Source organism: Manacus vitellinus, unplaced genomic scaffold (assembly GCF_001715985.3).
Source record: "Manacus vitellinus isolate BGI_N305 unplaced genomic scaffold, ASM171598v3 scaffold_12_pilon, whole genome shotgun sequence".
NCBI classification, from domain to species: domain Eukaryota; kingdom Metazoa; phylum Chordata; class Aves; order Passeriformes; family Pipridae; genus Manacus; species Manacus vitellinus.
The window spans coordinates 11,468,423-11,491,371 of record NW_021938949.1 but is presented as its reverse complement, the minus strand read 5'-3'; the positions used below and the strand labels follow the sequence as shown (position 1 = coordinate 11,491,371).

The following is a 22,949-nucleotide window of genomic DNA, read 5'->3' as shown; positions in this document are numbered from 1 at the left end:
TGGCAGATGTGTGAGGGTGGGGCGAGGGGGTGAATCACGGCCTGTGGGTGAGCACAGTCAGAGGGAGCAAGTTACGTTTGGGAAACTGAGAAATGACCAAAAGTTAACACTTAAGATGGAAAAGTGGCATCTTAACAACTGTATCCAGAAAAGCAAAGATTTCTCACGAGCCTTAAGCTGCAAGACTGTCACTGCTGATTGTGGAACACAGAGTCCACAATGATGGGCTTTAAATCCGAGTTGGATCCACCCCTTCCACACAGCCTGGCCCAGGCTGACACCCCTACACGTGTCACCCTCACATTGTCCTCCTGCATGTGACGATGAGGACCCCAGCCCCAAGGTGAGGTGTCTCAGGAGGGCAGTGCCATGCACACAGCTGCCCTTCTCCACAGATGCTGGAGGGTCTCTGCTCTGGCAGGACAGTGGGATTGTACTCCCAGACTGACAAGACTGTGATCTGCAGGCAAAGCTTGCTATGATGAGCAGGGTGGAGAAGGCAGAAGCATTAATACTGCTTATGACTGAGTTTACTTCACATAAAACGTTCTCAAAGTTTCTCTCTTCCCACTTTCTTGGAAGAAAGTGAGCATTTTTTATTATAATTGCTCAACCTAATGAGCAAATCATTTTTCTTATTGACCTGTGCAAATAAAATTTCAGAGGGATGCAGGAATGTACAAATTAAATGAAGTGAATGGTTGCTTTAAATCTATGCTCATATCTAGTTTTAATTTCTTCTCTTTTACACAAAACTCTCGGTAATTTAATTTTAGAGATGGTGAAAAAAATTGTAAAATATACACGGTATAAACAAACAAAAAGATCCCATTCAGCCCAATATCGAGATTTTTTTTCCTTTAAACAAAGTCTCACTAATTTGAGTAATGAACTTGATAATTTCTGCAGCTCACTCCACTTGCTTATTTAATCAGTGATTATTGTTTTCATCAAAATGGGATGTATCGTGTAGGCAGATGAGGTTGTACATGAATATGCAGCAGCAGACAAACACTGGGAAAACGCAAAGCAGGGAGCATCTTTCTGTACTAAATAAAATCCCAGTGCTTTGATAAAGCTAAAATTATATCATGTTTAGTTTTAATAATTAAATATCCTTGGGTATTAGCAGCTGGTTAGTCAAGTATTTCAGTACTCTTTCATTTATTTATTTTTTTTTAAGATACTTTTCAGCACATATTAAGATGTTTTGGTGAGATAGGATAGTCATGTCTGTCTTAACCATTTGTAGTGCTGCATCCTTACAAATGATATTCTGGCATCCCCAGGAGGATGGCTTGTGTTTGGTCCATCCAGAGTTCATGTGTTAGCTTGTTCAATGTGGTAGTTTTCTGTATTGATCTCTGCATTGAGGCAGTGATTAGTAATGGAATGGCTTGTTATTGTAATAACAGGTAAAGGCAACTCTGTGAAATTATCTTGGCAAATACATTTCAGCAGCTGTTAGAAATGATGTAGTAACTGGCAACAATTACATTTGCTGCCACTCTGACACAATGAATGGCCTTTTGGAAAGAAGTAGTTGCTCAGGGATTTTTCCTATGGAGAATTACCTACGATGAGACACGTGAGCAAGGAAAAACAGAGCAGTTCTCAGAGTGATGGGAAGACACTGCTTATATTCGTCTATTAATATGCTGTCACACATGCTAACAACACATTTTCACAGCCTCTAGACTGGGAAACACCACAAAACCTTTGTTATGATTTCCCACAGCCTGTTCCAATAACAGAGAGCTGGGTTTATGGTCTGGCTTACACTGGCATAAACTGAGTGCCCTGCATTGATTTTGGAGCATTACAGATACGAAAACAGAATGAAACGCTCTCCTTTGTGTAGGGCTTTATCAGTGGGAAAGAGGGTAGAAAAAAGTACTTTTTCACTGATTAAAGCACTTGCAAGAAGGAACTCGTCTCACTATTGAGGATTCTAAAAATATTAGTATTTTAAGGAACAAAATGTGTTTAATTTTTGTACTGCTTTCTTCAAACATGCACTTCATAGAGGGATGGGCAGAAAGAGCATTTACCAATTTTTCTGTCACTTCACAAGTTTTTTTCTAGAGGGAGAAAACCCTTATTGTCATAAAAGTTTTTAAATAGAAATATGCTGAAAATGAGAGATAATAACACTGAAGACATTGCGTTTTTTTCCTGGTAGGATTAAAACTAAGTAAATAACCTCATTAAATTTAGGCATTCTGAGCATGAATCCTCTTTAAACATGCATCTCAATGTAAATATCAATGTGGCTTAAAGGGGTGTAGCTGACCTCTTCAGGTACACTGCTGCTTCCTGCTCACTGTCTATCAAAGTGATCATTTACGTCAACACTCAACTTCCCTGTTGATGGAAATGAAAAATATGATAGACCTTTGACAGTGTAATATTAAAACAGCCTTTCTGTGCCAAATTGTCAGCAGATAGTGTGTGTTCATTAGCTTCACACTCTGCATTCAATCAATCCTTACACTCTTGATAGAAGAAGGTTAAAAACGTTCGAACTTGGACTTGTTGATGTCATCCCCCTAACCAGTGCATTTTTATAATGAAAATCACAATTCTTTCCATTTATACTAACCACAGGTACCTTGGAAAGTTGCTGACTAAAGTGTTAATGGCAGCTATTAGTGGAAGGCCAGCTAAAGTGACTGGGAACATTGGCCTCATTGTGCTTTGTGTGAACCCATCTGCCTGCATGTGGCAAGTTTCCCATGAAGTTATTCCCAGTTTGGGCAAGCTCACCTGCCCCTGCCTGCACTGATGCTTCTCCCCCCTTTGTATCATTAATTTGGGAAGAATTCAGCTTGAACCAGAGGGATGACTGTTGTTGGCTTGACTTCTGAAAGCCTGCCACGTGGCATGGAGAGTAAATATAGACAAGAACAAGTAATTGGTTGTGCTGCTCAGGGGAGAGCAGAGCTGAGCTGAGCTGGAGCGTTGGTGCCAAGGATCCTGGCCTGGCTCTGGAATAGCAGCTCTGCCCCTCCATGGACCCACCATGGATCAGAGTCAGACACCTTCCACTCTGCTGCTGGAGGGTGTTGCATCCTGTCTGCAAAGGCAAAAGAGACCCAAACCACATGTATTGCTTACCCCTTGCATGCCTGTTAACCACAGCAAGGGTGAGGATATTTAACCATTGACCCCACCAGAGAACAAAAATTAAAACAGATTTTATGTTAGGCTGGTTTTTTTTCAATTTGTAGATTTGGGTTGGTGGGATCAAAAGCCAAAAAAGGCTGGAAACGAGCTATAAATGTACCAGAGCCATGATAAACAGACTCTAATATGACTGCACAAACTGCCTGTTCTCCAGGCAGACAGACTGGAGTGGGAAACAGGCAAACGTGGCAGCTCTCTCTCATAAATAGCTTTCGCAAGCCCACGAACAGAAACTTGTGCTTATGAACATGACACGACCAAAACCAACAGGAAATCTGCTGACTCAAGATTGGAACCTTAATTTAGGAGAGTGGCACTTGGGGACATGGTTTAGAGGTGGACTTGGCAGTGCTGGATTTGATGATCTTAAAGGTGTTTTTCAAATTAAATGGTTCTATGAGTCCATGTTTGGAGCGAAGATAATGCTGAGTAAGCATAGGAGGCTATGAATCTCTGGGCTACTTATCAAAAAATGCTAAGTGTTTTAGATCAGACTGTAATTTACAGACTCTAAACCCCACATTGCTGTCTTTTCACTAATCTGCATTATTCTGATTTCGAAATATGAATAATGGGAATGCCAGCAAGGCTTGATAAACAGTTTTTGCCAGCACTGATAGAAATGAGCATTCTTTCATACATGCAATTCAACTAAACTGACATCTCTTGTGAATGTGGTGGGAAAGGATTTTGCTTTACTACAATATATACCTTTAACAAGTTTTCTAGCCCTTATCTGAGTTAGTCATACATCTCTGCCTTTGCTTCGAAATATTTGTTGGAAATAGGCAATTATAGGCCTTTCTAGCAAAGGCTATCTGTCAGACACTGGAGTTCTGGACCAGCAAGATGCAAAAAATAAATAATGGTGATGATGTGCTGATGATTCATATACTTAAATAGAAAAATAAATAGAAAATTGTTTAACAAATCAGGGTAAAACATTTTCTTCCTTTCTATCAAAATACCTCTGAGTTGAATGCATCAATACGAGGTTATTTGAAGTCATCCTGCATGTAGCTGATTTTCTTTGATTATTTTCATGTGTATCAGGTCCTGTGCAGTTGCACATTTCAAAGGTGCTTCAGAAGCTTTTGTTATTCTGGTGTTTTTCAGTGCATTTGTTCTTGATAAGCATAGTAGCAATTGCATACAATTAGATTTATGAAAGGAAAACCAATGTATTCCATAGTTTGATTGTAAAATACAGTAACTTGCTTTGTAACTTGCAACTTACAGTTGTTTTAAAATAGTGAGGGAAAAAAAGAACTGCATATGACATGGTATAACAGGGTAGTGTTTTTCTTATTTCTTTATTTTTAACTGCACCAGCAGGGATGCTCAGAAAATGTCATTGTCACAGACAAATGAATTCTTAAGATCAATTCAAAGGTACTCTTTTGACTGAGGGGATTTTTAAAAAATGTTTTGTAAACATAAGTTAAGTTTGTAACATAAGTCTTAAACCATTGGTGTGATATATCTGTGGTAGAGATAGACAATCTGAGTTAGAACTGGATTTCCCTCGCTAGAAAAGTCACCTTAATAAGTGTACTTGTGTGCCTGAGAGATCTAAGATTAGTTGAAGGACAGCTCTCAGCTCTTAATCTTGTGTGTAATCATTGCACATGCTGCTTCCCAGCACATGGACATGTAGGTCCTTACCCATGAAGTAATTTATGAGAATGCAGTGTGAAAGTTGCATCATTTCAGGAGAGCTCCAAGTGTGCTACAGTTAAGCACATGCTGTTAAGTGCTTCACCAGATCAGAGGCACTGTGATTGCACCGTGTATGGTGTGTTTGATAAGATCCTGGGTGTTTTAAATGCTTGTGTTGAAATTGCACTATAAAATAATTGGAAATTGAGTAGTTTACTTTTTGCCTAGTGAATATTTAAGGAAAGTCAAAAGCGACAAGTTACGAAGTTTTAATGAGTGCATGTGGTGAGTATTTTATTATCATAAAAGCTGTAGGGTTTATTAGCTGATATAGGGCTAGAGTTTTTCATTAGCCAAGGGCTTTTCAGGGTTTCATGGGATATAGCTGAAAACATTCCAAACAAATGAATATTCTATTTTAGAAGAATAATGAGACATTGAGGATTTTTATAGACTCCAAAGTTTGCTAAACCAATATCTCTAATTAGATGGAGAAACTCTCTATAGAGGCTTTGCATCAGCAGCAGTACACATAGCAAATGTTTTAAGCATTTACATATCAAATACTGCTGGCAGCATTTTGGCAGCAGTCCAGAGCTGTAGATAGTTTTAATCACATTTGTTCATTAATCCTTGGTGGAATTCTCTTATATGGTCTCTTTAGGATTTTCATTTAAGCATGCTGCTGCTTCTCAGCAGTGGGCTTATTTATTTATTTTATAAATGCCATCTGAAGCCTTGAATTTATAGAAAATAGGTTGTGGAGTGGCTCAGGAAGCAGATGATGGAGTATATTCTTTTTTTCTCAGAACATCTCCTTTGTACCCAGGCATTTATGTACTCTCACTAGGAAGAGATTTATTCAACAGTCTGACATTTATAAAAGACTTTCACTCTTTTTTGACTATGTTAGTTCTTTTCTTTTCCATAGGAAACAGACAATGGTTGAATGGGAAGCAGTAATTGAAAGTACAGCAAAGATGATTGTATTGCTAATAAAATGTCTTGAGAATCATACAACACTGGCAGAGCTGCACCGAGAGTAGCTGCATCCCGTGTGATGACTGATCAGTGCCTGGAGCATCCAAATGCAGAAAGCTGATGCTTTGAAATACACAGGTGCAACTTCCCAGCCCAGATGGCAGCGCTGGTGTTGGAGCAGAACTCTAATCTCTCAAGTACTCCAGCGAGCTGAGCTGCCAAGGCAATAGTTTTCTTCCATTATCTTGTTCCTCGGTTAAACCTGACTGGAAAGACAAAACAAACCATTTAAGACAACACTGTTGGAAAAGCTGAGGTGTTAACAGTCACCTAGAGCCTTCCACATGCAGTTGGCCTCTGAAATCATATCTGTTGTTCTCATTTTTATGACACACTTTAGGAATGACTGTTGTTATAGGGATCAGCTTCGCTGAGAAATGCCTGCCATGCTAATATTTGTTCTGTGATGGATAGCAAAGGCTAAATATAGCCTTCCCTTTTCTTTGCATTTTTAGATGGCAGAGTTGAATTTTTTTCTTAGTACAGCCAGGGTAAGGCTGCTCTGAGCCTCCCCTTGCACTAAATTGCCTTCAGAGAGGGAGGGGGAGTTGGAAGCATCAGTGAGAGGGTCAGGCTGCACATCCAGGGTCTGAAAGCTGAACCCTGCAATGAGAGGGTTTTTTTCCTGTATTGTTGTGCTGCATTTGTGTGGTTGATCATCTTGCTGTAAGTGTTCCCTTCAGGAAGAGGTCTTTTGCTTTTTTCTGTTGAATCATTCTGCTGTTGTATCCTTTTGTTAGGTTACCTGTGCACACACACACCCCCCCACACGTGTGCCAGCAACAGTGAAAGGGCCAGTGCAGGTCGGGTCCCTTACTGGAGTAGGAAAATCCCACCCAGCCGCACTGCCAAGTGCTGCCACGTCCCCAGCAGAGGCGGGAGCGAAGCTTTCAGAGTGCACTGGATGCTATAGGGGTATGTGGGAATTAGCAATAATTCTTCCCTGTCTCCTGGATTGCTCTCCTTCCTCCCCAGCTCCTGTGGTGGTGATGCTGGCAGCTGCAGAAGCTGGTGAGCCAGTCTGAGCACATCCCCTCCTTGCGTAGGAGGGAGCAGGCAGCAAGGCAGGATAGCCTGGGGTAAGAATAGCCAGGAAGGGAACTCTCCTAACACAGAGGTCTTGGAAGCGATGGCACCTCTTTGTACTTTACAATGCTGTGTAAATGAATATTAAATTAATAATTTATTGAGATCAATGCGCTTAAACATAATTATGAAAATTTATTGAAAAGAAGGTAGCAAAATTCAAGGCACTCACCTCCTCCACTTCCAGGCTCTTCTGTGCACAATGCATGTTTAACCATGAAGTAATATCATGCTTAACTCTGAGTAGATCAGTTTGCCCCAAAATTCCAGTTTTCTTCTCTAGGGACCTTCTAGAAATAGTTTCTTGGCAAAGAGCTGCCACAGTTGCTGTGTCTGGGCTCTGTAGGGCTGAACCCTGGGAAGGGAAACTGTGGAGATGAGTCAGGCAGGTAAGGGATAGCAGTCAACTTCACTGGGGCTATTCATATGTCAAAACTCTAATTTTGACCCTAGCCCTGAGCTGAGCCCCAGCCCAGGGTCTCAGCCGTGTCCCCAGGTTGAGCAGTGCTGTGGGTTGAGTCACTGGCAGCCCTGGAGCTGCTTTTGCAGCCTCTGGAGCCCCACTGCCTGCCCAGCCGAGTGCTCCCACCTTCTGAGCTCAGCCCTGCAGGGGCTTGGCTGAGTTTTGCTGAATGGCATCTCAGCAGGCAGGCACAGTGTGCTGCCCCTGCTACCTCTGTCCACCCTTGCTGCAGGACAGGAGCTGTAGGACCTTAGTGAGGTGACCTCAGCAAAGGTCTGGGAGAGATGGGCACCCCCATCCCAGCTGGCAGACCTGCCCTTGCTTAACACCAGATCTACATCAGTGAAGTCAAACAAGCTTTGTTTCCCCCTCAGTTTTCACTTGTCATCTTCTCATGGAAACCCTCCTACACGTGCAAGCTTTCTCCACACTTGGAGTTCACTGGAGGATTAGTTTCCCATTTCTCTCTGTGCTGCAGACCTGACTCTCAGACTGTCTACACTGACACCATCCTCTCTCCCTGCTAATGATACAGGTAACCAGCTGACTAATCCTTCTCCCTGGTGCCTCACCCTCTGGGTGAGTTTAATAATAAAAGGAAATAAAAGTGGTTGCTGTGTGGATGCATCCATCAGCCCCAGCCTTGGGCACCACCTGAGGAAAGGCTTTTTCCTCACTCTGTATCCGTGCTGTGTTACACACTGGGGAGACTGATAGGAATGTAATATGTATATCAATGTATTTTAATCAGTAGCAAGAACTACTCTCCCTATTCCCATGGCTTTCTTATTTCCTTCTTAGGAAGGCTATGTTGCACTTGTTACTTTCTGTTATACTGTGATAGTTAGTAAAAGATTTTATGCCAAATTTATGCTCAGTGAATTATCCCTAAAACTTGCAGAGCTATAGCAGAATTTAATTTGGCAGTGTGGAGTTGATGTTGCTCCCAGTAATGTCTTCAGCTGAAAATCTCAGCTTTCAATTGCCTTACTTAGAGAAAAAATAGGCCCATGTCTCTAGTCTTTCTCAGAAGGAGTGCCAGAGGCACTGCCATGGCAGAGAGACTCTCTGCTGCTGTATGTGAAGAAGTGTGGCAGCAATCTGTGCCAGAGGCATTTAGGAAATCTACCCCTGAAGGCAAAGTTTTCTGAAAGGTGAGGAGTATTTTAACAAATGCATTAACGTCTGTGGCATGTTCAGTACCTTTGATTTTCTTTTTAAGGTCTTGTGGTGGAGTAATTCAGAGGTGATGTGCAGCATCCTCCTGATACTGGGGGCAGAAGAGGCAGTTTGAATGAAAGCTTAATAGAAATTCAGTGTGCTGTCATGCTGAGCACGGAACTGGTTGACTGCATAAATCTAAATGTCAAATATCTATAAAGTTTTACTAAATGGAAATAGGATGTTTTAGTTCCATGTTGTCAACACATGAAAAGAAGCATATTAATTGACAAGGAGAAAAACTCTGTATAAGTTCTTTTAAAAAAAAAATTAAAAATATTCAAAGTAGGACTAAGATACCACCAATGTTTTCAAGAAGAGGAAAATGTCAATTATTGATTACTTTGAGAGCTAAACTTCATTTAGGCATTTATAAGGATTGTCTAAAAACTGAGAAGCATTGAGAAGTTTCTATGGCAGCCCCAAGTCTCAATACATTTGGTAGAGCACTGCTGAACAGCAAAATATAGCTTGGCGAGCAATCTAGAAATTATATTTTATTGAGTGATGTGTATTGTTACTTTGGTTGATTTGATTTTTATCCTGTAAGAAAATTAAAGCTCAAGCACTTCCAAAGTTGGTTATATTTCTAGAGATCATCTTTGTGTGCCAGCTTTTACCTAGAAACTCATCCGAAGATGTCAGCCATTGAAACCATTTCATGTGGAAGCATTGCTAAGTAAATTCACTAAATGCCTATTCATCCCAGTAAGATGGAGAGTCACTGGAGCAGCAAATGTGAAAATCTGTACAGCTTACTATACAGAAAGCAGTTTTCTGAGGTTGCCAAATTGAGATGCAGAGTCTGACCCTGGGAGGTATTACAGCTCCCACGAGTGAGCGTAGGAGGAGGGTCTCAGGCTCCTGCAGCCTGGTCTGTCAGGCTGGTTGATAGACAGATAATTCATTTAGTCTAGATAAAATCAGTGAGATTATGAAAATAGTTTAGTTGGCTGATAAGATTTCCAAGTTGTTGCAGCCTGACCTGAGAAGTTAATGCATTTTGTACAGGATTTTGGTTTAACTTGGTTTTCTGTGCCTTATAATAATGAAATGTTTTCAAGATACAGTATTATTGACAGCTGTTTTATCTTGAGTTTTCTGCCATCAGCTTCATTACAGACCATTGCTTAAATGGTGTTGTATCTATAAAGTTGTGGTTTTGAATGCAACTCAGGAGATTAAGATCATTTTAATGTGATTTATTCGTTTTTCCTAAATATGCTGACCTAGATAAATAGAGAACATTTTTGCTCCATTGTTAAAGAAATAACAGACCACAAAAGCTGTCAAGCATAAATACATTCTTGGACATGTCAGCTGAAATTTTGAAAATACTGGTGTCAGATTGCCTGTCACACTAATTGGAGTTAACCTTCTAAATTCCTTTGTTCCTGTTAATTCTATTGACATTTTGACACCAAAATTTTCCAATTTATGCATTCCAACCTTGGCCTCTTCTCTATTACAAGAATGAAAACAAATAAAGTGCCAATACTTAACCAAACTCCCCAGGAAATATCTAGCAAAGCATGTAAAATGGGACTATTAATGCAGTCATCTCACAGCTGGACTTTCATACTTAAAAAGTGTTGAGCAGTATTACTTAATACCTACTCTGTTACAGTGCTTAAAATACCTGCCAAAAGTTGATAAGAAATTCGTTAAGATGTAATAAAGTTGTGGTTCCTTCCAAGTACATTTTAGTGAGTAGAGGAAGCAGCAGATTGGAAGTTTTAGCAGATTTTAGCAAGTTTAGCAGCAGGATGGAAGTTTTTTTCAGAAACCACCTCCTTCAGTCTGCAGATGATCCCCAGATGAGAACAATAAGTCTATAAATTGCTCTAGGCATAGGGGTTTTCACAGTGTAATTTGTGCATCCTTTGTTCTCTCTCTTGCAGGACCAATGACCATCTCGTAGCATTCCTGTCCAGATACCGTGATATGAACTTCTTGAAATCCCACGGGAGGGACAACGCAAGGTACGCTGGCCCTTCCTTCACCTTATTTTAACCATGGCACTGAGGATTCTTGCACAGTGATGGTTTTCCAGTGTTTACCTGAGTCAGTCAAAGCGAATGAGGAGGAAAACCTCTTCTGAGGACAGTTGTTTATTGGTCCAGAGTGACTCCTTCCCAGAGTCAGTTTGCAAAGATGCTTTTTTGGAGAAAGAGACATTAAGCAGAGTGATGCTTGTTTTGTCCTTGGGGCTTGGTACAGATTGATGTTTTGTGAGCTAGCAGTCATTGCCTACACTGCCCAGTTGGTCCCAGCCACCCTGGTGACCAAGACCTGTGCTAGCTGGAGTCTGCAGCAAAGCCTTGTGCAAGCAGAGCCCCAGCTGTGGGAGCTTGTAGCAGCCTGCACATACTAGTGAGAGTGAGGACAGTGGCTGGAGTGTATCACACTCTACTAAAGTTTTGAGGTCCTTGACTTAAACTCCATCTTCATCCACCCATGAAGAGGTGTCAGGGAGAAGAGAATGTGCTGTGTTTTCTCACTTACCGTTGTGGTTTGAGGGAGCAGCAGTGACCAAACACCATGTTCCAAAGATCTAACCAACCTGTGCAGATCAAAGAATTTTCCCATCTGACTGCCGTGGTTCTGTTTTCCTATTTATTGTTAGTTTTGCTTTTCCTCTTTATTGCTAGTTTTGTACCTGTGCTAGCAGTCTTGTAACATATAGTAGTTCTAGCAACTACGTATGCTGAGTCCCAGTGGCTTTGCATCTAAAAATATTGTTTTATTCTGCTTGGGTCACCAGGTCATCCCTTTATTCTATAAAATGTCAAGTGTGCTGTAAGGCTGGGTTTGGTTAGAGTACACTGAGAATGTGACACACCAAGTCTCACGTTCAGCACAGTGAGTGGGCAGAATAAAGCACAGGTCTCTCTCGTTCTTGGCTGTCCTTGCTCTTGTCACCAGATTTATCAATTCTGTCATGTTCCTGTTTAAATTAAGTCTTCATGAGCATTCATCTTGTGAAGTCAGAAATTCTATAAGAGGTAGTAAAAAATAATACTGTGAGGAATAATATTTAAATCCAAGTCAACAGTTTTCACAGGAGAGTCCCTCGTTTGGGTAATGCAGAGTGTCAGAGTGATTGGCAGACTCAGCTCTAGCTGGCAATAGTGATCGACAGCACAGTTACAATAGAAAGGGGGAGAGAAAGAGCCAGGGAAAAGCAGTTGGGCTCTGCCTCCTTGCTCCTCTGGTGCACCTGAGTCTTCTCAAATTCCCTGACCTAGCTAAGGAAAATAGCTAATGAATTATGATGTGCCAGCATCAAACCGGTTTAAATATGCTAACTTCAGCTGGATCAGAACTATTTAGATCAATTAAACACACTAATCTGATACTATTTTAATAATGAAAGGAGCTAATGTGCCACTTGTCCTCCCCTCACAGGAATAAAAACCCACTTAGTAGTTCAGTGGTTCTCTTTGTATAAACAGCTAAATACCTTTAAACCTATTGCAACAAGTCACCATGTTTTTTTTGTTCTTCTGGATTTCTACCATAAATTCCCTGTGCATCAGGGAACATGATTTGGGACGCAACTGCAGATTTGCCGACCCTGTCTGCTCTGGTTGTCTAGTCCCTGAGTCCCCTAAGCACTCCCACTGCTGACCACTGGATGAATAGATCCTTTCACATCCCCCTTGGCATCTCCCCAGTTTTTCTATCAGAGAGACAGAGTGGCTCCCCTTCTCCTGCAAATCCCAGACAGCTGCAGAGACACACTCAAGCCAGCAGCTGTGAATCTTCTGAGTAATGCTGGAGTTTGGTGAAAATTCATTCCATTGTTTCCAAAAGCTGATCAATAAGCAGTTACCCCCTGTTTGTATTGCGGGTGAATTTCCAGCTCTACATCTACCTGTTGAGAGAGAAGTTCTATCTAAAGTGAAGATCTCTAGCCTGATATTTCATTTTTAGTGTTTCATTAACTTAGTCTTGTCTAAACTGGTGAGTGTACCCGCTGCTCTGTGTGTTTGACACACAGTTCCCAATTGACTTTGATTGTATGCCCAAGGTGTGTAAGCTGTCGTCATTCCAGTTATCCCTGCAATTGGAATGATGAAGTCCTCTGGGCTGAAATACCTGCACAGGCAGGTGCAAGGAGAGCAAAGGCCCATCCAGGCTGTCACCCCATGTCTGGCTGCCTGCAGCCCATGTCCCCAGAGGAGCAGGAGGGATGGGTAGTGGTGCTGCCTTACAATATTCTCCCAGCCTCTTGTGACCTTTGCCTGGGGAATTTCCGCAGCCAAACTTGGTGACTTGCTCGTTTAAGAGTAAGGTATGACTATTTTTTTCTATTCACTTTTCCAGTTACTTTTTAAATTTTGCTCTTTGCTCAGTCATCTCACAGCCCAGGGGAAAAGAAATACCTCATGAGGCGAATGGTAAGGCCAAGAGCTCAGTAAAGGTCTAGAAGAGAAGCAACAGCCTCAAGGTTTGGCAACAAAAAAATAATGAAAAAAAAGGAAAGGCCAGCTTTTGGAAAGGATTTAGAACACAGGCCAGTTTTCATGTTATTAGGCAACAGGAAAAAACTCCTTTGGGATATTCTATCTCAAAACAGATTGGAACAGAATTTTTTTATTTAAACCAGCTAATTAAAGCCATGATAAGGGAGAGGGCACTGGACTATACTGACTACTCCCCCATGTACAATAATGATTTGGCTTGTCCAAGGTGTTTTTGTCAAAACATGTCAACCAATAATACAGGAGCTCAGCATCTAAATATCATTGAAAGCAATGTATAGTCCCTGCTGGTAATTTTAATTTGTGAATGAATAATGGTTCCTAAGCAATAAGCTTTTCAATTGTCTAAGTCTGCTTTTTAAACAACTGGAAACTGAGTTTTAAGTCATCATAGTCTTTGGATCATATAACGGAGAGAGAAAGATTAGAAGTGCCATCTTAAAACCAAAATGCTTATACAGCTCGATTACAATGGACTTTGTATTCAAGCCATGTTCACAATCAGTACATGTTTTACTGCCAAATAAGGAGAAAAACCAGGCTCCCCTTTACAGAGTGAAGTTTTCTTTTAGTTATGCCAAAGTCATTAAGAAGTGCATCGCTCTGATTTTCCTTTAGTAGCTTCAGTAAAGGGAATGGGCATGAAAATGGCTCCTACACTCAGCTGGAGAAGTGTTATTTCCTGAGAGAGGTGGATGTATGAAATGAAATTGCATACAGTGGCTGGAGTCGTTACATAGTACTTACTGGGCAACACATTTTCTCCTCTTTTCAATGTCTCAGACTATTAAAAGCAAGTGAATAACCTGGTTTGTTTGTTTGGGGGGTTTTTTGTTGTCTTTTTTTTTGTTAGGAGATTTTATTTTTTTTTTGGTAGGAGCAGCACCTGGCTGATGTATTATAAAATATAAAGACAGTCAAATGTGACATCTCCAATAACAGGCAGGACAAAAGATTTTTTTAGAGAAATCTTGCCACAGTAATCATTTGGGAAACAGTGTAAACATGCTGTGAAGGCTGGATGCTGTTAGATCTTAGAGGAATCTCGAGCTCATAGGCAAAATACAAACAGCTAAAGAAAAGGCCATTAAAAGCTTGGTATGTATCTGAGTTCTTTTCTTGTGCTGTTCTTCTTCTCATTAATGCTGTTTTTTGCAGTTGTGTTGTCCCGTTTCTCACTCCTGGGTTCCAGATAATTTTAGAGGTGTTGATGAACTCTACTAAGGAGCGTCACACTCCCATCCCAGTTCTCAGAGGCTGGAGAGACCTTAAACACCAAAGGACTGGACCACTTTCCCAAAGTCTCCACCTCTTTCAGCCCAGTTCTGCTGATAAATTCCTGTTTCACCACCCTTTCAGACGTGCCTTTTTTCCCCAGTGGCACATGCTGTTTGTTGCTGTTCTGTACACTGGGTTGGTGGTGGTTTGGTGGTTGGTTAGAAAATGGATCACACAGTAAATGTTGTTGTGTGTTTAATTGATGAATTGCCCAGTAAGTACCCAAATACTAGGGAAAAAAATTGATTAACTATCCCTGATGTTGGAATGGTTTAACCACTTAGGTTCTAGCAGCATATACCTTGCGGCTCATGTGAAATACTTGGTGGTTCATTTGGCATTACTCTCAGCCATACTTTTTTTTGCTAATTTTTATAAAACACTTTGGGCACGTGGACTAAGATCTATTTTTTGCTTGGAAGTAGTTCAGCCCAACAGTTGCATGAGAAATGTAGCGACTGAAATAGCAACATGCATCTTCTCTGCAAAGAGGCTGCGCTTAAAAAATTTAGACATTCCAGCTAACTTTCAAATGTTCTTTAGTACTTTATGCAGCAGCATCACATAGGTGAGATGGCTTCAAGCTCAGCCACTCAGGCCCAGCAGCATTTCCAGGTCGGAGACTGCTCCGGCAGTTGAGGAGTGTTGAGGGTTTTGCAAAGAAGAGGAGGTGAGGGGACAAGAAATCTTATAGAAAAGACATTTATTGGAGACAAACAGATGGCAGAATGTCAGGTTTCATATCATTCAATCTGTCTGTAGTGCATTCATGATAGATCTCTGCATATTATCATTTCCAGTTTTGCTTATTTAATGTAAAAAGAAACAGAATCACTTGAGTTGTGGCCTCCCTTATGGTGAGAGGAAGCCATTTCATTTTTGTCCTTGTAAAAGCTGTTTCAGTGTTGCTTAAAAGATATCATGTAAGTGAAGGGTAGTGGAAATAAACCCACAGGAAAATCTTGCTCACAAGGAAATGTATGGAACTGTTGTCAAAACAAGGCAATTCCAAGTAGAGTCATGACTGCAAAAAAATAGACTATCTCCAAGTTTCCTACAAATAAAAAAAATTTAGAGGTTTTTTTTATTTTGCTCCTTGACCCACAACATTAAAATATTGAGAGACGTTGAGACTTTTTAAGACTTCCTCTGAAAGAGAGATTTCTCTTTTGAAAGAGAGAAGATGGAAAGTACGATTTTTCAAAGCAAGGGGAAGTTAATGCTTAGGAAAAAATGGACAAGAACAAAAGAATCTTGAGAAATTTCTTTTTAAACATAATGCAAAGATGTGATAGGACTAAAGCATTAAATGGTTATTCTGAGAAAATTATATACGAAAGAAGCAGAAACAAATTATGTAGAATATGAGGCATGTATTGTAAAGCTTGAAAAATCTAAATATGTCCATAGAGAGATGGAATAATGACCAGATAAAATGTGTATATTCATCAGCTTTCAACAGCATCTTGTGGAATCCTGTAAGTGAAGCTGTTTGGCTTCCATAAGGATGCCATTCATTGAGAAGGGCCACATTGAACATCGTATTTCAAGGTAGACTTGTAACTTGAAAGAGACATTCAAAATACTGTATCATTTTTGCTGCGCTGTAAATGACCTAAACCTTATGTCCAGTGTGTGTGGCAGCAGTTGTCTGCCCTAGATTCACTTGCACACTGAACATAAAAGTGGTTAAACATACAATTAAAACAACTGTGGTAACAGCTCCCTGAGACCCACACAGATTGCAGGAACAAATGTCACAAACTGCATCTCTCAGCACTGGGTTACTTCTCGTGGCTGTGTCACCTGTGTTTTCTGCTCTGAAGTCAATCCCTGTCCTCCTGAGGTCAGAGCCCACGCTGTCCTTGCCAGGGGGCAGCTGGTGATCCCACGGTGCAGGGTTGGCCCCTCTCCATTCACACACATGCTCTGCTGCTCCACGGGGTCTGGTGGAGAGAGATCTGCTGCAGAGATACGGAGTAACAAACACTAATCACACTTTAGAAGTAAGATTCCCTGTGTTCCTTGTTAACTTCTGAGTGTTTAGTACAGTGGGCAAAGCTACTAAAAGCATTTCAGTTTGTGTGCTTACTTACAGCTTTGGCTTTAGCTCCTCAAATAAACCCAATCATGAAATAAGACCAATCTCACCAGAGCAAATCCAGTGAAGAGAGAAATTCTTTCTGATATTGTTGATGTTTGTTTCTGCATTGGCATTAAAGCTTAGGGAGATTGTTGGAAGAGTATTGTGTTTATAATATTTTCTTCTGAGTAAGGGAATTACAGAAAGATAAGAAGAATTATGCTTTTGACCTCGTAACATTTGCATTTAGGATGCCGCAGTTTCAACACATTGAAAAGCAAATTAAAGTTATTATTTCTCTTTCTCTTTTCTTCCATCGCTTCTGTCTGTGCTGAGAGTTATTTTCATGGCCTTTTGGAACAGCAGGAATTGTGTGTTCTGTGCTGTCCACATGCTGCCTGTCATACCAGGCAGAAATCTTCCTTATCTTGACAGACTAAGTACGTGCTACTTCTTTTTGACACTGTTCCCCTCTTCAAGCTTCAACTCCATTTTGGGAATGGGGGGTCAGCCCTGGAGGCTTTCAGCATGACAGGAAGAGGTCTTGGGAAACATACTGCAAGATCATATCTTTAGAAAAACAGATGATTAGCTGGTACTGAATAGACGTGTTTAAATAGCCGATTGTTAATTATTTCAGATGTTGTAAATATTGTTTCACCCTTCAAATAGAGTTACTCATGGAAATGGGGTGAAATAGTGTGCCTGTGTTGCAGTCAACTGGAAATCCTTTGCATACTCAGTAGAGGCCAGGATTTCTGGCCTGAGCAGGCAGGGAGTGACACTGCTCTGCACAGGTTTGGGTTTTATGAACTTCCTTTTTACAAAGAATTTTTCAGTGATTGGTTTATGGAGATATATGGTGGCCTAGAGATTGCTCACAAATTACTTGTTGCAACTGCTATGCTCAAGATTGTCAAATTATTGTTCTGTGTTTTCTAGTTGGTCACCTAAATTGCAAGTTACTCTTTTTATGCTTCCCAACTGATTGACTCCGGTTAAGTGTTTCCAGGGTGGCTGTGCAAACACTGCTGGCAAATGTGTCTCATATTTCTCATCTGTAAAAATATTTACTTGACTTTTCCCACTGAAATGAGCTGTTGTCTTCAGATTTTTGTCTAAAGAGTGTTAAAAGAGGAGCAGATAAAGTCAAAGCAACGTGCAGAGTTTGTCCACATACCTTAAAGGAAAAATGAACATGCTGCTAGTGGAGCTCCAAACTCTACAGATTCTTGCTTTGACATTGACTTTTGACTTGTGATGAATTGTTTCTCTAATGTATTGTAACTTTTATTTATAGCTCTTATTCTTAAATAGTGAATGGTGATGATGAGGTCATGGGTGTACCTGGTTAACAGTGAAATGTCGATAGGAGGTTTTCTAGGCAAGAGGCCAGAAACAGGAAACATTTAGGAAGAAACCTTTTCACCTTACAAAGTACATTCTTTCCAGACAAAAACCCTTTAGTGATAAAGTTACTGATAAGTAACATTTAGCAATCTGATAGTCTCTGATGCTTTAGAAAGTTTTATGCATTCATAGACTTCAGAAAAGAGAAAACAGCAAACTCTCTGACTTACACACTGCATAAGTACGAGCATTCAGGAGCAGGGATCTCTCCCAAGTTGCTGTGGCATGCACTGTCACTTGGAGAAGACTATCCAAAAGGATGATAGTTGATTGTGATATTTTTTGCTGATATTAAGTAACTGGGCAACAATGTTAGTAGTTAAAAACATATCATAAGAGCTGCACTATGTGTTTATATTCATGTTGTAGGAGTGTGTGCTAAACAACTTACAAATGATTTTTGTGTTATACAGTCCTAGAATCTTATCTGAAATGCAATTATAAATATTTAAATAAACTACAAAGTAAGAGGAGTTCCCTGAGCTGGATTGCAATCATGAGCTGTCTGGGCTGACATCTCTACTCAGTGTGACAGACCACGTGCTGCAGGCAATAGGGTTTTTTTTTAACAAAGTATAAAAATAACCATCTGGAACTGTGTAAACCCCGAGGCTGCATCCACACATAGTCAGGGCACAAATGACACCTTTCACACGTGTCAGTGCCTGATTGCTGAGCTCAGGTGGCAACATGCATTCACAGCATCCTATGGCCTGCTTTTTCTTAACCCTAGTCTTGTTTTAATTTTATTTTCTCCTGGCTGACTGACTCTCTTATCATCATTATTTTCCTCCTCTGTTTTGTTTATCTGATGATAATCTCTGTTGTATTTGGCCAACCATACCTTGGTGCAATTGGATGTCATTGTCCTGGCTGGTGCATTTGTGGCTGCCAGAGATGTGCCAGTCTTACCTGAAGTTCAGGGTGACAGGAAGCACCTGAATTTTTTTCACATTGACTAAGATTATTGAAATGCTATTACTAAGCCATTTTTTCTACTTTTAATTTGTCCTGTAAAACTCAAGAGAGAAAGACAAGGGGGGAAAAACACACCGTTTTGGATTTCATTTCTCTCTCCAAAGCTTTAAATGCTTTCATAAAACATACTGGTTTGGTATTCCATTGAGCATAACCAGAAACTAATGAAATACAGCATTAGACTAGAAACAAATCAGTAGGGTCATGCTTTTGCCCTCCTATCTTTCTTTTCAGAGGTGGCTGCAAGCAATCTTGAATGGCTAGTTAAGAATCTTTATGAACTCTTTGTAGCATTTGAGAGTTTTTCATTTCTTGAAAAGCCCTGTGTGACATACAAATGGCCCCCTTCCCTTTCCCTCCAGCAATATCCAGTATGCTTAGAGTAAGTTCTTGCCTGCCTGAGTGCCAAAATTGCTATTGCTGGAGTAGCTATAGGAGCATCAGTCATCCTAGAAGAGAGACTAGGGGGAAAAAAAAAAGCCTTATCCACCTTTTCCACTTTGGTTGTAGTTCAGCTCTCTGTGCCAGCAGCACTGCCTAGGCTTGCTGGGGCAGCTGCTGCCTCCTCAGGCAGGATCATTTAGCTTCCAGCAGATCTGAAATGTGCTTGGTCCCCTTGGCTCCCAAGGAACATAAATGGACAGCAAGCACTTGCCCAGTGGAGAGCTGTGTCTTCACAACCCCTTGTATAAACCATTGCTTCATAGATCATAGAAATTATTTGCTATGCTAATGTGTTGTTCCATTTAGGTGTAATGACTGTGTGTGAAGAGGCCCAGTAAGGGTGAGCCTTCTGAAAAATGCCTGCTTTCCATTTGTTTGTTACTGGTGTCTAAAACCTGATGTGGTGTTTCCAGGAAGGTTTCAAGAAGCATTAGCAAAAGGGTCATCTCTGTGGAGGTCTCCAAAGGCATTGCTGCTCTTCAGCTGGGCTGTGCTGCCTTGCTGCAGGATGAGTGATTAGTTTTCTTCTAGTAACCATGCTGTATAGGATTTGGGGCTGAGATTTGCTGTGAAAACAGTTGTACTCCCAGGAATTGACTTATTTCACTCCATATGCTGAGATTTGCTTGAACAAGCCATTAGCTCAAAAAAGTCATAGAACCCTGTAAGTATAGAAAAAAGGAGCCTGTCAGCTATTTTGGAAGACATGAAGCTGTGAGTCAGGATTTGCTGGGACCTTCTCATCTGGAGTGTGGTCATGCTCTTCTATTGCCAAGTTCAGGCAATAGGGCTGAAGCTGTGTTACTGAGCTTTCTGGTACCAGTTAGCTGTAAGCCCCATCATGTGATGCAGGCTGGGGGAGTTTGTAAGTAGAGTAGTTTTTGAAATTTGAAAGGTGATTTCTTTGGTTTGAGGGTTTCTATTGCAGCCAAAGAACCTTCTATTTGAAAATGAGAGTAAAGGATGATAAATTGGTAGAGATAGCAGTTGAAAGAAATTACTTCATGGAAAAGAACGTTATGTTCCTATTTAAATATGGTCGATAAAATTCTATTATTTTCTTAAAATAATTAACTCAAATGAGCATTTAGTTTTGAGGGAAATAAATAAATGACCAAACTTTCAGGCACATTAATATTTGATTTGGAGATAACTGCATAAATATTGAATTTGAAGATTACATTCCAGAGGACTGCATTAAAATTGCAAGACTTTTCTATTATCCTTCATAATGGAACATGAAATTAGAAACTTGTTCATGGAAAGAAAAATTTCTTCACTCTCATTTACACATTTTCTGCACTGTTGTGTTAACAGAGGAACTCTTCTCATACTGTGAAAAGAGACATAGCTATCAGTAGGACATAACCCCTGAAGTCATTTACGGTCCTTTTGAAAATTAATATGCACCATTTCATAATTGCATCTCAGTTCTTTGATTGGTGTAGAACAGAACTTGAACCAGGGAGTTGGCGTACAGGGTTAATGCTCATGTTTCCAGATACAGGAGGCCAGAAAGCTTTGGTGCTGTTCCTTAACTTTTATTTCTTTTCCCCTTCCTTCAGTTACATGTGTTTGAGGACCACTAAAATGTCATCTTGACTTCCTAATCCCGAAACCCCCTGGCACAGCTCTGTGTGGTTCAGGAACAGAACACGGTGCTCTCCTCACTGTAGGTGCTGCAGCTCTTGTTGGCCTGCAGATCCTACACCCAGAGAGAACTTGTGTTCTGTGAGTTCTGCAGTGTCTGGTTAGTGAGCATCTGTTGCTGCTCAGAACATGTGGGATGTGTTCAACACATCAACTCACCTGATTAACGGCGCTCAGCCCCCCTTGTGAGGGCGTGTGCTAATTCATGGCTGCCCTGCTTCTCCTTCTGGGAAATCATTCTGGAAATGGAGTAACAAACAGAAACCTGGATCAGACAGTCTCAAAACATGTGTGGGCATCCAGTCCAAAGTGTTTTCAAACACAGAATGATTTCTCAGCTTTTTTTTTTATTATTATTATATTGGTCTCAAATAATTAATTTCCATAAGTTTACAGTTCTGCAGTTGCTCCTCTTATTCATGGTTCAGCATTAACAACACATTGTCCCCCATAGACTTTCATAAGGAGCAAACAAGCTCTTTCCACAGCAAAGACCAAGACAGTGCTATTTCTTCCTAATTGGCTATACCCCAATAGAAAAATTAATGAAATAATAACATAGGAGCAAATTGGTCGTTTTACCTTCACGTACAGTTTGCTGGTTTTGAAAAACTATGACTTCATTTAGAGACAGAAGCCTGTCACACAGGTTTGGTTTAGTTCTTGTTCATGTTATGGTTCTTCTGCAGTGGTTTGTGGAGAGTTAATGAGCATTATGGACTTTCATGCCACAGAGCTCTGTCATCTGCACAGTTCTGCCTTAGGACAGCAGAAGGTATAAAATGATGTTTAAAAGCAATCTGTTGATCTTTGCCTCTATAACTGAATGTATAACTGATTAATTATTTATTAAACTTCTCTACATTATTTAGGAGTAGAACAGAAATATAAACAAATGACCTTTTGATCCTTCTTTGTTTGAGAAAGTAGCTTTTTATTTATAGACCTCGTGATGATAACAAAATACAAATTAACTTTTAATGGCTGCTATTGTGTTTCCTCAGATTTATCAGAAAACAAGGACTGGATCGGCTTTTCCTGGAATGTGATACCCACATGTGGCGCCTGGGGGACCGGAAGATCCCAGAGGGAATCACGGTTGATGGAGGGTCAGACTGGTTTCTCCTAAACAGGAAGTTTGTGGAGTATGTGACTTTTTCTAATGATGACTTGGTAACAAAGATGAAGAGGTTTTACTCTTACACGCTGCTTCCTGCTGAGGTATGTGAATCCAGAGCAATCCCTCTCTGTGTTCAAACCTGCAGTGTTTGTGCTTGTCCCAGAGATCACCAGAATCAGAGGGGCTTTCACCTGATTTTGGTGGGCTTTGAAACATCCCACAGGGGGTAATGAGAATTTTACTCCCATCACAAGTAAGTCCTTTAGGGTTAGAAAATCTTTTGCAGTTGTTTATTGCTTTGTTTGTTTGTGGGACTTTTTTGCAAGGAATGGCTTTGTTTTATCCTTCTAAGCCTATTAATCTGTTACCGAACAACCAAAAATCCAGCTGTCCTTTGCTTGCAAATTGTTCCTGCACAAAGCTTTTGAAGGATATTAGAGATGGCGAATTGTCTTCATAAGTAGCTTTTCTTGCTATTATCCAGCCCTTTTCTTTAAAAATATAAACCCTACAAACAAAGGTTTATTGTTCAGTTCAAAACTCAGCTGGAAGGCACAGTCACAAATCATTTAGATCACTCAGGAATGGCTCTGGCTACAAGTGATGCAGAAGGGGAGCACACACGAGGATGGGTTTTTGTCTGGCACGCAGCAGTGTGTCAGGGAATGTGCGTTATCTGCAAGGAGAGCACAGAGCCTGGCGGGTTGTCGGGCTGTGCTTCACCTGCCTCAGCAGGTATGTTACTCCCCTGGCTTGTCAGGCTCTGCTCCCAGAGCATGTAGCACTCAGCCATCCCAAGGAAGACCTGGTTGCCTGTCTTTAAAATAATAGCTTCCTTGGCTC

At 40.7% G+C, this 22,949-nt stretch overlaps 1 protein-coding gene across 1 annotated transcript in view; it reads left to right on the top strand.

Annotated features, from left to right (window-relative positions):
* Nucleotides 1-22,949, top strand: part of XYLT1 (xylosyltransferase 1) — an 84,681-nt gene that overhangs the window by 40,566 nt on the left and 21,166 nt on the right. The window contains exons 4-5 of the mRNA XM_029957907.1: nucleotides 10,558-10,638; nucleotides 21,991-22,207. Of these exons, the coding sequence (XP_029813767.1) occupies nucleotides 10,558-10,638; nucleotides 21,991-22,207 (298 nt within the window). The remainder of the gene's footprint in view (nucleotides 1-10,557; nucleotides 10,639-21,990; nucleotides 22,208-22,949) is intronic.